The 16059-nt window shown below is 44.6% G+C and overlaps 1 protein-coding gene and 1 pseudogene across 5 annotated transcripts; both read left to right on the plus strand.

Annotated features, from left to right (window-relative positions):
* The first annotated feature begins 844 nt into the window (after positions 1–844).
* Positions 845–1137, plus strand: LOC102538900 (ATP synthase subunit ATP5MJ, mitochondrial pseudogene; annotated as a pseudogene).
* A 6002-nt stretch (positions 1138–7139) lies between these two features.
* Positions 7140–12168, plus strand: RFX5 (regulatory factor X5). 5 transcript variants are annotated; one of them, XM_031688959.2, is made up of 11 exons: positions 7206–7264; positions 7865–7982; positions 8131–8259; positions 8509–8542; positions 8975–9057; positions 9320–9439; positions 9621–9740; positions 9880–9961; positions 10262–10463; positions 10695–10795; positions 10951–12168. In XM_031688959.2, exons 3-11 carry the CDS (start codon positions 8144–8146, stop codon positions 11959–11961), a joined length of 1869 nt encoding a protein of 622 aa, XP_031544819.1. In that variant the 5' UTR covers positions 7206–7264; positions 7865–7982; positions 8131–8143; the 3' UTR covers positions 11962–12168. The 5 variants fall into 5 exon arrangements, with proteins under 5 accessions (XP_006217044.3, XP_072802684.1, XP_031544819.1 ...); XM_072946585.1 differs by lacking the exon at positions 7206–7264 and adding an exon at positions 7618–7713; XM_006216982.4 differs by lacking the exon at positions 7865–7982 and having other exon boundaries at positions 7140–7264.
* The last annotated feature ends 3891 nt before the right edge of the window (positions 12169–16059 follow it).

Below are 16059 nucleotides of genomic sequence, written 5' to 3' on the forward strand. Positions count from 1 at the left end.
CCTGAGATGACCTTATCTTTGGGGCACAGAGCCTGTGGCTCCTCTTCTGCTGACCCTTTGTAGTTTGCACAGGAAAGTTCTGAAGAGGACTCAGGGGTGGGGTGGTTATGACAACTCGTTCCTGCCACTGATTATGAAGCTAATGATGCCAACATCTCGCTTCTACGGCCAGACAGAGCCTGGAGATTTTGGAGATGGTTGTCACAAGGAGAGCTGGCGGGGAGAAAACGTCAGTTGATGTTCCTAAACTTTATTATCATTATTTTTTAATTTGTGCTTTCTTTTAGTGAATCTAAAATCTCACCCATCACCCCCAGGAGAAAACCCCCCCACATACAGGAGACACCCTAGACCCCTGACATAGATGGTGCAGTTGCCACAGCTGGTAGCAATGTTGGGAGAAAAATTCCCACTGACTCCCAGCGCCTAGCTTGGCCATGGGCACACAGTATGCCGTAACGGATAAGTGAGTGTAAAGGAGGTACTGGGGATGACTGAGTTACAGGGAGACTCGGCATTTACGGAGTCTTACCAGAAGTCTCTCCTAGGTTTCTGCCCTGTCCTTTTCAATAACCAAACTTCAGAAAGAACTTGCCTTGGGATAAGCAAATAGTTGACGAGAAAAAGCCCTTTATAGCATTTCAGCTAACAAACAGGGGATGGGTGTCAGGAGGGCTGGGTCCTGGTGAGTCACTGCCCAGCACCCCTAGGTGATAAGGATCTGGGGGCTGGCCCTCTGGGGAGGGGTCACCATCAGCTCCCCCGGCATGGGAGCCGCCTGTGGGAGCCGGGTATCACTTACTCTCGACACTAGGACATCAACCGCTGCCCTCTAACTGACACCATGAAGCCCTCCGGCCCCGATGCAAAAATAAAACAACAACAACAAAAAAACAGTGACCTTTCTGAGTCGTTGGTGGTGGGCTGGAGCCGCCTGAGCCACCAGTCCTGCGCCGAGATTCTTCAAAGCCTTAATAAGAGTGTTTAGATCCCCATGAAGCCCTACTATATTCAAGTTTACTAGGAGATTTGGGTAGGAATGGGGTTGATGGGCTTCAATGTTTATAAAATCAGGAGTGATGATAAAAGAAAGCCTTGAAATCTTCCAGTCCTGTGCCTACTCATGGTCACCATTAACCAGCTTTATGTGGATGGAACGTCAGTCTGGCTGCACTGCACGGGAACGTGGGACATCGTGTTGACTTGTAGACGGGCTGCCGCCCTCAAGCATGTGAGATCCACATACAAAAATGTCAAACAAACAAGCAAAACAACAAAGACCATCAAAAAAGCAGAATTTCAGCTAGTAAATTCAGAAGGAATGATAGAATTTGGATAGCACACGTTTGTAACCTCAAATGACAATTGGATCTAGGCAATGATCATCAGTGGCTGCTAAAACCATTAAATTGGGGGGAGGATATAGCTCAGTGGTAGAGCGCATGCTTAGCATGCACGAGGTCCTGGGTTCAACCCCCAGTACCTCCATTAAAATAAACAAACAAACAAACCTAATTACCTCCCCCCACAAAAAAATATAAAACTAAGAATTAGAAAATAAAAGCATTAAATGAAAGACTGGAATAGGACTTCATAATGAATAGATCAGATGACAAAACTTGAACACAATAATCAATCTTTACATAACAAAAAGAGAGACAGCCAGACATTACATGCCTCCTAATATGGTGTAATAGGAAGGACACTGCCACCTGTGAAGAATTCTTGCCAAAAAACCAAAATGAATCTGATCAAGCCCTTAGAGCTCAGAGTTTACAGGAAATACAGCAGACAGAAGAACAAGTTTTAAAAGCTTAAAAACACCATAAAGATGCAATCACAAAAATTCAGAATGTGGGAAATTCTATAGAGCAAATGATCTGTTTCTTCAACAAATAAATTGAGAGAGAGTATAGAAAGATTTAAGAAGCACATCAACCAAAACCAAGTGCAATACAGTGTGTGGACCTTGTTGGTATTGATTTGAACAGAAAAATACATTTTTTTTAGAAAATTGGAGAAATTTAGACACTGAATGGATGTTTGATGATAATAAGAAATTATTTTTCAGGCATGATAATGGCATTGGGATTATGTTAGAAAGAGTCCTTATTTTTAGTCATACTGAAGTATTTACATAAATACTGAATTATTTACAGATATAATGATATGATGAATGTCTGTATCAAAATAATCTAGAGCGAGTAGGTTGGAGAGTGGAGGAAGTACAGATAAAACAAGATTGACTACATGTTGATAATTCTTAAAGCAAGATGATGCGTATGTTTACGTAGGGGTTATGTTTTTCCTTCCTCTTTTCTATATCTGAAATTTTTTCATAAAAAAAACTTAAAAAAAAAATAACCTCCTCACCTGCTTTCTGATCCTGGCCTCATCTCACTATTTCTGCCCCTACATCACTGAAATAGATGCTCCAAAACTGAGAGAGGCTCTCCTGTCACAGACGACCCAGCCACCAGCAATCTGTGACCTAGTCTTCCCTAATCCCTGCTGTACCCACCATGACGGACCTCGCTCTGCTGTACTCACAAGGATTCCACCCCATGGCCCAGCACTAGGCAATGCCAGCAAGAGTGGAAAAGCTGAGCTTCCCATGTGAAGAGTCTAGTGCATCATCTAGGATCACCTGCCAGCACCACGGTCAGCTTCACAAGTTGGCCTATGAGACGGTCTGGAAGGTTCTAGAGAGTTTGCTGAGCTCAGGGACACCCCTCCCCCCAAAAAAGCTGTAGTCCCAGTCTACCATGATGAAAGATGTGCGAGTACTGGGAAGCATCCCCCCAGTGTTGGCCCTTTAAGCATGATTGCCCCCCCACACACTGCAATTGGGTACGTCTGCAAAGGCAACTTCAGGCAATTGCCATCATCCCAGGGACTAGTGAGGATCATCCTCCTTCTTGCATTTGCCAAGTGTTTGATTGCCTGGCTCCATGCTCTAAATATCTGCTCCTGGCCATTCTCCAGCATGCTATTAGGAGTCCCTTCCCTGCCTTACTGATTCTGGTGCCTAGCAGACTTTCTGCTCTAAATACTCCCTGACTTAGAGGAATAGGTACAACATTTTGTTAAATAAAAAAAGTAAGTTGCAGATATATATATATATATATATATCATATAATCTCCACTTTTAAGAAGAAATTCAACAAAAATCTCTATTTAGGTGGTCTTGAATTTGTAAAGAACATGGGTGTGGGAGGATACTTACAGATCATACGACCTCAGAGGGGCTGAGGGCTTTTTATGGAACTTGACAAGCTGTTTCTAAAACTAATCTGGAAATGTAAATGCATTGTGTTCCAGTTATCTATGGCTGTGTAACAAACCACCCCAAAACTTAGTGGCTGAAAGCAATGGCCGCTTTAGTTTTGCTCACAGATCTGTAATTTAGAAAGGGCTCTAAGGAAACAGCCTGTTTCTATTGCTCTCTGTCTGGAGCAGCTGAAAGACTAGGGGCTAGAACTGTGTGACGGCTCGCTCACTCATGTCTGATGATTGATGTGGACTGTCACCTGAGACCTCAGCCGGGGCTACGACCTACACATGGCCTTTCCATGTGGCTGCTTGGCTTCCTCACAGCATGGTTGCTGGGTTCCCAGGGTGAGTGACATGAGGGAGAGCAAAGAGGAAAGTATATCACCTGCTCTAACCTAGACTTGGAAGTCCTACGGCATCACTTCTACCACATTCCATTCACTGAGATGGTGACCAAGGCCTTCCCAGTTTCAAGGGCACAGGAAACAGATTTTCCCTCTTGACGGAGAGGTGGCAAGGTGCTAGAATAGTATGTGGAACCAGAAACAAAATTTTAAAAAATGAAAATTACTATCATAAAATAAAAATAAATGAATTCACTATCATAAAATTAAGAATATAAGTTACCTATGGTGGGCAAGGGAAAAGAGGTTTAGGAATGATTTGTCAGAAGCCAGTCAATTCTTCCATAGGAGCTAATTTAATTTGTTTGTTTCCCAAATGGATGGCAAGTTATATCAAAATATTTGTCATTTCCTTTTTATTATAGCTGTTTTCTCTAATGGTTTTATCATATGCTAAGTTCCCTTTTATAGTTGAATCTATTTCTGGACCCTTTTCTGTCAATTCTATTTGCCTAATCCTCCACCCGTAACACAGTTTTAATCAATGTAATTATATCCTATGTTTTGATACCTAATGCTGAACATCTTCCGTTATTAGTTTTGTTAACTTGAAGAAAAATTTTTCCTACATACAGAAGACTGTATTTTCCAAACGTGGGCAAAATAACATTTCTGCCAATTTATTAGTGTGTATGAAATGGTATCTTGATGTGGTTTTAATTCTTTTTTTGGTGGGGGAGGTAATTAGGTTTATTTATACATACATATATATGTGTGTGTGTGTATATATATATATATTTTTTTTTTAATGGAGGTACTAGGGATTGAACCCAGGACCTTGTACATGCTAAGCATGCACTCTAACACTGAGCTATCCCTCCCTCCTTGATGTGGTTTTAATTTGCATTTTCTTTATTACTATAGACAGTGAACAACTTTTCATATGTATATGAGCCATTTCTGCTTCTTTTATGAAATTCCTGTTCATTTTCTCTGCCCATTTTTCTATTTGATTGTTTATCTTTTAATTTGTAGGAGGTCTTTATAAATTCTAGGTAAAAATCCTTTGTCAGTTATATGTCTTGAAAATATCTTCTCCCAATTTCTAGCTTGACTTTGGACTCTTTTATAGTGGTTTTTAAAATAAATTTAAGTTTTTAATATTAATGTATCTAAATTTATCAATATTTTCGTTTATGGGTTACATTCTTGTGTTTGTTTAAGAAATTCCTCTGGGAAGGGTATAGCTCAAGTGGTAGAGTGCATGCTCAGCATGAACAGGGTCCTGGGTTCGATCCCCAGTACCTCCTCTAAAAATAAACTAATTACCTCCTCCCCTCAAAAATAGATAGATAGATAAATAAATAAATAAATTCCCCCACCCCAATGTTAGTAGGCAATGCATATAGTGCCGAAGAGCAAATTCTGAATCCAGACACCCCAGCTCAGATCCTGGCTCCATCACTTACTATGTAGCCTTGGGCAAAGTATTAATCTCTCAATGCCTCAGTCCTCTCATCTGTAAAATGGGATAACCAAAGTACCTATCTGAGAGTTGCTGTGAAATAAAAAGATAACATATGTGAGGCCCTTAGAGCAATCTTCAGCACATATTAAGCTCTGTATAAATACTTGCTGTTATTATGATGATGCTTATCAGATAATTTTTATTGTTACTTCTCAGGGCAAGGACCATCATACCTTATTCAGTTTTGTATCCTCAGCTCTTAGCACAACACTTGGCATAAATGCATAGTTAGTTGTTTATTTTTCCCATCTCTAGCGTCCCCTGCCTCCCCATTCAACTTCACCTTTCTATAGTGCTATCAAAATAATCTCCCTCACATATCTATAATAGTTTCTCTCCTTTTATTAAAGCTTCCAATTATTCTCTACTGCTCGCAAATTCTTAAGCCACCATAATTTGCCCCAAATCCTTTTTCCAGTCAAAGTGTTCTATATCCTCCTTCCTACTAAACATACTAAAACAGTGGTGTTTGGGGGTATCTTTCCATCAGTCTATACCTATATTTGTAGATGAGCATCTGCAAATCTGTATACGTGCGATCTAGGGCAATGTTCAAGAGAATGGGCTTTGAAGTCAGACCGCCTGACTTTGGATCCTGATTCCAGCACTTACTACATATTTAACTGTGGACAAGTTCCTTTGCCTCTTCAAATCTGTTTCCTTGTCTATAAAATGGAGACAATAATAGTTCCTACTTCAAAACGCTTTCAATGAGGTCTTTAATATTTACTATGGTGTCTGGCACACAGTAAACACCATATAAATTTTAGCTGTTACTAGAAAACTTTCTCACCAATATATCCTTATTTCCCCAACTCTGCAGTCTCCTGGTTCCCCCAGCACCCACAGAAGCTGGTTGTAAGGAAATGGAGGCTGTAAAGGGGGATGGTAATGAAATCCAGCAACACTGCTGTTCTCTTTACAAAAGTGCAGTGATGATGAGTATGGAGAACGTATAAATCAAGATTACAAATATAGTTTTGGGTATAACATATCTGCTGTGCAAAATAAAATACTGTACATCCACTCAAAGGGTAGTTAACCTGGAGTCCTTGAGCTCTGAAATTAGAGGCACCACTTGGTCTGCATGTGCATTTTTCTTGACAGAGGGTTCATTGCTTTCATCTGATTCATGACCTTAAAAAAAACCTTAACTAAGAGGGTTAAGAACCTGTGACCTTTCAGTACAATATTTTCTTTCTTTTTAAAAAAAATTTTTTTATTGACTTATAATCATTTTACAATGTTGTGTCAAATAGTACAATGTTTTCTGAGAAGAGAAAGTTCATGTGGGCATCCAGCATCCCCTGGGGGAGTCAGTCAAAATTCCAGTGTTCACTGAATGCAGAGCCATGGGGATGCAAAGGCATTAGCAATTCTTTAGAAGGAAATAAAGTACATACGGGAAGCCTGGGAACAGTGAGGGCACTTTAGCTGAATGTGGTACAGCTGCTGAGGTTTGAAGGCCTTCACCAATGAGGAATGTGGGCCAGTGTCTGCAGGTTTGTTGTAAGTGTCTGTGTCTGTGTGCGTGTGGTGGGTGGTGGGCGGGTGGGGGAATGGTTCAACTTGTTTTTCATCAAAAGAGGGTTATGTGAGCTTACAGCGAACTTCCATCACTGCTACCTATAATTTTCTAATTATTTCATCATCCATTGAGTCTTTTCTTCCAGTAGCCCTGACGACCGGAGGCAAAACTGAAACACGGAAAGAGAGAACAAAACGAAAAGAAAGCTGCAAACGGAGGCGAGCGCCCCGTCTTCCGTCCTGCGGTCCCTTTAAGAGAAGAACGTCTTGGGACCGGCAGTCCCAACCGACCCCAGTTTTAACCGAAACCTAACCCGGACTTCCCCCTCTTGACTCAAATAAGACCAACTTTGGATTTTCCCTCCCCTATTGACCAATCAGATTCTGTTACCAGGCAGACTTTAGCTGCCACCGGTGCGAGGCCGGCGCCTTCTGTCTCCGGGTAGCAGCAACGACCAATGATAGAGCAGGCCGTCCGAGTATCTAGGCAGATCGGGGCTGTTCCAGCCATTCAGAAAAAAGAAAATAAAGCAACGCACGAGCCCGCTGGGCCAGGACCGTGGGGCTGGGCTGGAGTGAAGGTGGCTACGAGGTAGTTTCTCTTTCTCCCTTACCTTTATTGTTGCTTGTGTTGGAAGGCGACTGTCCAAAGGTAGGGAGGGGGCAATGTGAGTTGGGAGGAGAGCAGAAAAAGATTTTGGCTGTATTTTCAAGCTTCTTCACCCCATGTGCACGTGCCCCGAATCTGGGACCCCATTCCCCCAACCGGGTTTCCTACGCCCAGCCCAGGAGTTCCGCTATCGTGAACCCCCCACTTTGCAGCGACGCGGGACTGAATGGAGGGGGGAGGGAGGGAGGTGGGGGCGCGCATCAGGATGGGATGTTGAGGGAGATGACGTAGGGGCCGGCGACGTGGGGAGGGGGAGCTGCGGGGGAAGCCGTGGCGAGATTTAGTAATGAGAACTTGGGCCCAGTTTTTTTACAAGCCTGGAAGGCCAGAATGTGTTCGTATCCTTTCTGACCTCCCAGGCAGATTCAGTGGTGAGGAGTATATTAGGAATTAAAGAACTTTGTCTTGTGGCTGTTACTGACTGTTGTTTTTGAGGGGAAGGAGGGCAGTACAGGGTCAGAGGCAGAAATGAAAATTTCTTTCTAACGTGGATTCCCAATCTCCCTATCTCTTCCTTTACAGTTTTACACATTTAGGAGACTGCAGAAAGGTGGGGCAGATAGAATGGAGATGGCAAAGATCTCTCTGGGTATATATGGGCCTGGAGAAGTAATGGAATAATTTCTAATTTTTGGAGAAGGCAAGTGGTGAGAAAAAGACCACTGGGGAAATTCGGAGGCTTTCTTACTGTTTTTCTGTCGTTCTGGGTAGAGAGATGAGGAGTGCCCTGGAGCCTCCAGGGGAAAAGGGAAGTTTAATCTTCATGTCCTGTCTCCTCTCAACTGTAGCCCTCATGCCGGGATGGCAGAAGATGAACCCGATGCTAAGAGCCCCAAGACTGGAGGCAGGGCCCCCTCAGGTAGTGCTGAGGCAGGGGAACCCACTACCCTTCTTCAGAGGCTCCGAGGTACCATTTCGTAAGTACTCATCACCACCTCCAAACCTCATTCCCAACCTGAGTATAGCTCCCCCTAGTACCTCACTTCCTCTGTGGATGACCTGCCTCTCCCGGAGCAAGTGCATCTGACCAGGGAAGAGTCTTCATCATGGTAGCAGTTCTTGAGCACCCACTGGGTTTTTCAGACCTCTTCCTCTCCCTAGCAGTCAGACACAGGGTTGGAGGGAAATCTTCCGTATGACCTCCAGCTTTCTCTTCTTTTCCACAGCAAGGCCGTGCAGAACAAAGTAGAGGGAATCCTGGTGAGTATTTGGGAGAAGAGGACAACAGAGAGATGGAACTGGTGAGGGATGAGGATGGTGAGGATATGGGTAAATGAGAGGTTTATGTGAGAGAGGCAGTGTCGTCTGCCCTGTCAGAAGGTAATTGGCTTTGCAACTTGCTATCAGTTTGATCTTGAGCATCTCACTTCAAACTCTCTGTGACCTCCTCTTGTGTAGAAGCTGGGTAGAAATAAGATCAGAGCTGATCCCCTCTGCTCTCCCTCTCACCGTGGTAGCCCATCAGGGCTTCTTTAGGGCACAGTGAGCACCCAGCCTCAGATCATTTCTAAGGTCGTTTTTCAGTCTGACAGTCACTAAGTCAGTTAGACTTTTTGGTAAGGATCAGAGAGTCTTACCTTGAGTCCTTCTTGGTCGTAATATTTCTCCTGCCTCTTTTTCTCTCTACCCTAGCAAGATGTACAGAAATTCTCAGACAATGACAAGCTGTATCTCTACCTTCAGCTCCCCTCAGGGCCCAGTACTGGAGACAAAAGGTACATTTGGTGCTAGAGTTTTAGATGTCAAGGTTCTGATTCTCAAAGAAAGCCTCCCTAAAAAAGGGTGGGGTGAATAGGAATACTCTTAACAGCTACCCATAATCAAGAAGGAAAGTCCATGTCCTGCCTTGGTTTACCAGGGAAAGGTGGATTCTGGAGGAACTGAGTCAGTCCAGCACTACTGAAGTGATAGTCCGGGTGGAACCAGGGCAGCTGTTGGGAATGTTAGCAGTACTCGTCTCTTTCCCTTCTCCTGCAGCTCAGAGCCAAGTTCACTCAGCAATGAGGAGTACATGTATGCTTATAGATGGATCCGCAACCACCTGGAAGAGCACACTGACACCTGTCTGCCAAAACAAAGTGTTTATGATGCCTATCGGTGGGTGGATGGGGGTGGGGGTGGTTGCTGGGCATAGGACTACCTCCTCACCCCTGGGAGCTCCCTCCCTTGATACAGCCTGATTTAAAAGGTTTCCCAAACTTGATCCCCAGGGACCCTCTAAACCTAGACATGACCTCCCTCTCTGAATAGCTTCCCACTCCTCCCCCTCCCCTGCCAGGAAGTACTGTGAGAGCCTCGCCTGTTGCCGCCCACTCAGCACAGCCAACTTTGGCAAAATCATCAGAGAGATCTTCCCTGACATCAAGGCCCGACGACTTGGTGGCCGGGGCCAGTCTAAGTATCCTTGACTGGAGAGGTTGGGCCGGAGGGGCTGGGGAGGGAAACTTAGGATGTGGAGAGCCAAGAATGAAAACAGCCCAAGCTTCCTAAGGGGCATGGAGAGCCCCATGTACTGGTTGCTCCTTAACTTACATCAGATATTGCTACAGTGGCATACGAAGGAAGACCTTGGTATCTATGCCGCCCTTGCCTGGACTTGACCTAAAGGGCTCTGAGAGTGTAAGTAACAAACAGCCCTCCGACTGCTCTCTTCTCTCCAAGGTAGAAGTCAGAGGACTTCAGGACATGTTCTGAGGGCTGACACAACGAGGTCATTCTGCACACAGCTTCTGGGTATCTAGGCTATGCCCTTCTGCTTACCCTGCGGCTGAGGCAGAGCATTTGTGGCTTTCTGAGATGGGCTGATGGAGGCTCCTCCCATCCTCAGTCTGTTCTTCCTCATGGTCAGTGTTGGTGTCTGAGAGGGGCTGAGGGTTCTTTGTTTGGAGTGTGATTGGGTGTGTCCTTCCCCTCCTGCAGCCAGAAATGGGCCCAGAGGTAACCCCAGCACCTCGGGATGAACTGGTCGAGGCAGCCTGTGCCCTGACCTGTGACTGGGCAGAGCGAATCCTGAAACGGTCCTTCAGTTCCATCGTTGAGGTGGCGCGCTTCCTGCTACAGCAGCATCTCATCTCCGCCCGATCTGCACACGCGCATGTGCTCAAGGCCATGGGGCTTGCTGGTGGGTGGACTCCCTCTTACCTCCTGAGAAACCCTCAGCCACTTTCAGCCTCAAAGGCCCTCCCACATACTAGCATAGAGACACCTTGGATTTGCCTTCTGTTCCTAGAGACCCTTCCAGGACATACCTTAGACCACCTTCTCTTCCCTGCCTATACCAGCCAGTCAGAGTCACCTCACTCCTCCATTCTGTCTCCTACTCACCTTGTTGCCTTTTCTGGCACCTCCGCAGAAGAGGACGAACATGCCCCTCGGGAACGGTCATCTAAATCCAAGAATGGTGTGGAGAACCTGGAGGGCGGAGCCCATAAGAAACCAGAGAGACCAGCCCAGGTAAGGAAGTTGACGCCCCTGACCTTGCTCCCCTGGGCTGAGGGTTTAGTATACCCCCCTCCCCCAGAGGGCCCAGTACTTGTTCACCTCCTGTTCCTATGCTTCCTCCATTGTCCAGCCTTCCCACTTTCTGCATTCCTCTCTTTACTTTGTAGCCTCCGAAGGAGCTGGAGCCCCGGGCTGGGGCTGGGCCCCCAGCACGCGGAGAGCGGAGGAGGAGTGCGGTGGAGAGCCCGGCTCCAGCAGCCAGTAACCCGCAGGTTAACGCCCTCGTGGCCCGGCTGCCTCTGCTCCTGCCCCGGGCCCCGCGCTCGCTTATTCCACCAATCCGAGTCTCTCCACCCATCCTGGCCCCCAAACTCTCCTCAGGCTCTCTGAAAGTGGCCACGCTGCCTCTGCCCAGTAGGGCTGGGGGACCCCAAGCAGCCGTGCCCATCATTAACATGATTTTACCAACTGTTCCTGCTTTGCCTGGACCTGGACCTGGGCCTGGGCCTGGGCCTGGGCCTGGTCAAGCTCCACCTGGGGGGCTCACTCAGCTGAGGGGCCCAGAGAACAGGGAAGTAGGCATAGGTGGTGACCTGGGACCCCATGACAAGGGCGTCAAAAGGACAGCTGAAGTACCTGTGAGTGAGGCGAGTGGGCAGGACCCACCAGCTAAGGCAACAAAGCAGGATATAGAGGATACAGGAAGTGATGCCAAAAGAAAACGAGGGCGCCCTCGAAAAAAATCAGGTGGAAGTAGGGAAAGGAATGCGACCCCTGACAAGTCAGCCGCTGCCATGGACTCTGTCCAGTCCTCAAGGTTACTGCGGGAGACGTGGGCCTCTCGAGGGGCAAGCAACTCAGCTGGAGGGTCCGAGGGGCCAGGGCCAATGGGAGAGGCTGGGAAGGCGATACTTGCCCAGGGACAGGAAGATGGTGCTGTTTCCAGAGGAGGAAGGGGCCCCAGTTCTCGGCATGCCAAAGAAGCGGAAGATAAAATTCCTCTTGTCACCCCGAAAGTGAGTGTCATCAAGGGCAGTAGAAGCCAAAAGGAGGTTCTTCATTTGGTTAGGGGAGGGGTAGACACGGCAGCACAGGGTAATAAAGACTTAAAGGGGCAGGTGCTTCAAAGTTCCTTATCCCAGGAGCGAAAAGACCCCAAAGCAACACCCCCATGCTAGGTATGTGGGGAGGAGCGTGTATATCCGTATGTTAACTCTACCTGCCTGCCTGATAGAGGCCCTTCTCTGCACTTGCTTCTCACTTGGCCCTTCTGTATAGACAGCTGAGGTACCCTGTCTTACACAGTGCCTGCTTCTTGCCTCTGACCTTTCCCGCTCGATACCCTTGGCTTTAGAGTCACCAATAAATCTGTAGTGACCACCTTACCTGGATCCCTGTGCTATCCTGTGGACATACAGGGATGGAGTTTGATGAATGTATAAGTTAGGAGTCTTTTGGTTATAAATCAGAGAAAACCTAACTCAAACTGGCTCAAAAATAAAGATTTATTGGCTCATGTAACTGGAAAGTCCAGAGGTAGTGCTGGCTCCAGGTAAAGCTGAGCCAGTGGCCCAGTATGTCTCTAAATACCTGATTGCTTTTTTTTTTCCCCACTGCTCTGCCTTCTGTAGGATCATCTTACACCTGGGCTGCCTTGTGGCTGCCAGCACTCTTGGGATTATGTGTATCCTCATTTATGCCCAACCAGAAAGAGAGGGCATCTTTGTGTCAGGAATCCTAGCAAAAGAGTCACTCGGTTCAGCCAGCCTGGGTCACGTGCCCACCCCTAACCAATCACTGCGGCCAGGAGATTGGTGTATACTAATTTGCTTACTTACTCTGCATCATGGACTGTACCTTTTAAAAAAGGGCAGGATCAGCCTCCTGAGAATCACATAGATCCCTAAATGGAAACTGGGAGGGGGGTGTTCCTGGGGAGGCAGCTGGCACCTGGCCACAGGTATGAACTACATGTGGTTTTAACTTGCCAGGTTGACAGCTATACCTGCTTCCTTTTTTCCTCATAGTCTTTCTTGCATCTTCCTTGCTGCAGCTGCAGTCTTTCCTCTTGTTCTCACATCAGAAGGAATGAGAGGAAGTCATTCTTCTTTAGGGACTATCTCTTTAGTCTCTTTAGATGACAGTCCCCCCTTTTTTTTCACCTACATCTCAGAAATGGCTATCTTTCCTTTTCCTGTTTCTGAATTTTAGTTTTTGCCTCATTCCTGCTTCCCTATCCCCCAACCTACTGCCACTTTCACCAAGTAGAGTGAAAGATTTACTTCCTAGTCATTTTTATTAAATTCATTCTGTATCCACCAGGTGTCAGTCTCCTGTCATGCATGTGTCAGGACTTAGCCAGGACTGTGTGGTTTAGGCTCTGTGTATGGAAGGAGGTAGCTTCGCGTGTCAGGGAGCACCAATGGCAAGGGAATCCAGCCCCCCTATGCTGGGAAAAGCAGTAAACCAAGCAGTATTCATTGCGGACCTACTTCGTCTTCTGCACAGGGCAGCTTCTGTCAGGGAATCTCAGTGTTCCTTCAGGGAGACTTCATTAATCTGTCCATTTATTTCCACCATTGCAGATTTTTAAAAAATTATAATATGTAATGTTTGATATCTATAAAGAATATATTTAACATGAATAAATTATGGAGCATAGTAATTAAATGACCCATCACCCAATTTGTACATTAAAACATTAGAAATACCGTTGAAGTTCTTGTGTTCATCCCCTATCCTATCCTGCCTCTCCCAAGAGGTAACCACTGTCCTTAATTTTGTGTTTATTACTTACCTGCCATATATATGTATATATAGAGAGAGGTATATAGATCTCCATATGTGTATATATCCTTTAAAAATGTATTATTCAGCTTTGCTTTTCAGTTTTACAAAAATTGTGCTCTCTAATAGTCCCTTACGGTTTGGGTTTGTTTGTTTTTTTCACTTCACATTATTTCTAAGATTCATCCATGTTGTAGATAGCTATGATCCGTTCAGTTCCATCAGTATAATATTTCAAGTGCATAAACAACAATTTATTTATTCACCCACCTATCAATGGATATTTGGGTTGTTTAAAGTTCTTTTGCTGTTACAAACAATGCTGCTATGAACATTCTTGTACACGTTAGTGCCTTTGTTTTTAGAATGATTTCTAAGAAGCTTTCTAAGATGGTTCCTTTGGTCTACAAACCCTCTGAGCTGGGGCCAGTCCCCCTTGTCTTCTCTGGAAGAGTTTACATCAGATTGAAATGAACTGTCCCTTGAAAGTTTGGTAAAATTCACCTGGTAAACCATCTGAGCCTGGTGTTTCTTTGTGGGAAAAATTTTAATTACTGACTCAATTTCATTAATAATTATAGGCTCTTTGGGCTTTCTACTTCTTCTCACGTCCATTTAGGTAAAGTGTTTTTTTTAGAATTCCATGCATTTTATGTCATTTTTTAAAAATGAAATTTCTTAAATTTTCTATTTTGCCTCTGCTCCCTGCGTACTTGTGTCCTTTTCATTTCTACCATTTACTTGTGCCTTCTTTTTTTACCCCTTGACCAGCTACACCAGAAGTTTATTTTACTAATCTATCTTTAGTTGCTACTTTGGGCTTTGTTGATCCTCTCCCTTTTATGTTTTTTTTCGGGGGGCTATAATTATGTTTATTTATTTATTTTTAACGGAGGTACTGGGAATTGAACCCAAGACCTCCTGTGTGCTAGGCATGCACTCTACCACTGAGCTATACCCTCCCCCCATGTTTATTTTTCATTTCATTAATTACGGATCTTGTCTATAGTTATTTCCTTTCTTCTGCTTCCTTTAGATTTAATTTTTATGTTCCTTTATAACATCTTAATTTGTATCTAATTTTCAAGCTTTTTTCTATACTAAGTTTTTAAGGACTCGCTTTACAGTCTCCAAATTTTTGTTTATTTTGTTTAAATTATTACTTAGTTCCAAGAATATTCAAATTACCTTTATGACTTTGTTGATTCATGATTTAGAAAAGTTTTACAAATTTCCAAATGTTTGGATGTTGAAAGTTTTATCTTTTTTTCTTTTGGCTAATTAGGTAATTAGATTTTTAAAAATTTATTTATAATGGAGGTACTGGGGATTGAACCCAGGACTTCCTGCATGCTAAGCATGCATTCTACCACTGAGCTATATCATCCCCTTGAAAAATTTATCTTTTTGATAGTGATTTCAGCTTAATCATTTGTTCTCAGAGAAGGTAGTCTGTATGATACCAATTCTTTGAAATTTGGGGGGATTGTTATTTTGTATTCTATAAATTATCTTGGATGACTAAATCTATTTTGTTGTTTTTTACTGACTCCTTCCCATAGTAGCTTGTTTCCTTGTATATTTTGTGTTTTGGGATTTTGAGCTCATATTTTATTAACTTAATCTAAGGGAATCCAGAGGGCCTTGATTAAGGGTGCTTTCTTCCAGAGAGGATTTGCATTTGCTTCTGCCAGGAGACAAAGGGTGCTCCTGACCTGGGACTGTGGTAGCCCCTTTCAGAGTCCAGGTTTAATTCAGGAGTCCTAGGTTTTCTCCCCTTTGGCCAGGCCCAGGGCTTAGCCTCTGTTAGCAGTACTGACACTGGCATTCGTGCCCGGGGCAAACCTGCTTCTCCTCCTACTCTTACCTTAGCCTTCCTGTAGATTTCAGCTTAATGTTCTTTTTTTGTCCTTTACTGGTCTCTTCTATTTTCTGATGAGCCCAGCAATGTGGTAAACATGTTTGCTGTAATTTATCCAGGATCTAGTTGTATTTTAGTGGGAGAGCTCTTTCTCTTATCCATGCTGCCCGAAGTAGGGTCCATTACTGTGGTTTTGGCATTTCCCTTCTTGTTTTTTAAGAGCTACTCACTCATGAGAAGCTAGGACTTAGGCACTGTCTTCAGATCAATAATGATCACAGCACAGCGTGAGTTACGGTAGCAGAAAGCACAGAGAGCTGCGGGAGCCCAGAGCAATAGCGCAGCAGTCAGACAGGGATCAGGAATGACTTTCTCGTAGAGGTGAATAGGAATAAGCTGGACAAGTCTAACTCATAAAACAAAGACAGAACAACATAAGACATAGGGTAAAAAGAGCTAAATCATAACACTTATTCTGCACATGAGAGCTGTAAATTCAAAGACATTGAGTGATTTGGGAAGGCTTCTTGGAAAAGGTAGATCTGAGTTAAGCCTTCAAGGTAAGTAGAACTTAGGTGAAAAAGGTGAAGGCATACCAAGAAAAGCAGGGGTTTGGGGATGTGGGGTG

This window comes from Vicugna pacos, chromosome 21 (genome assembly GCF_048564905.1).
Source record: "Vicugna pacos chromosome 21, VicPac4, whole genome shotgun sequence".
Lineage (NCBI taxonomy): Eukaryota > Metazoa > Chordata > Mammalia > Artiodactyla > Camelidae > Vicugna > Vicugna pacos.

Coding starts and splice junctions, on each gene's coding strand:
- RFX5 (XM_006216982.4), top strand. CDS start 8,144: ATGGCAGAAGATGAACCCGATGCTAAGAGCCCCAAGACTGGAGGCAGG. Junction 9,440..9,620: donor AGTGTTTATGATGCCTATCG/GTGGGTGGATGG, acceptor CTCCCCTGCCAG/GAAGTACTGTGAGAGCCTCG. Junction 9,741..9,879: donor GGTGGCCGGGGCCAGTCTAA/GTATCCTTGACT, acceptor AACTTACATCAG/ATATTGCTACAGTGGCATAC.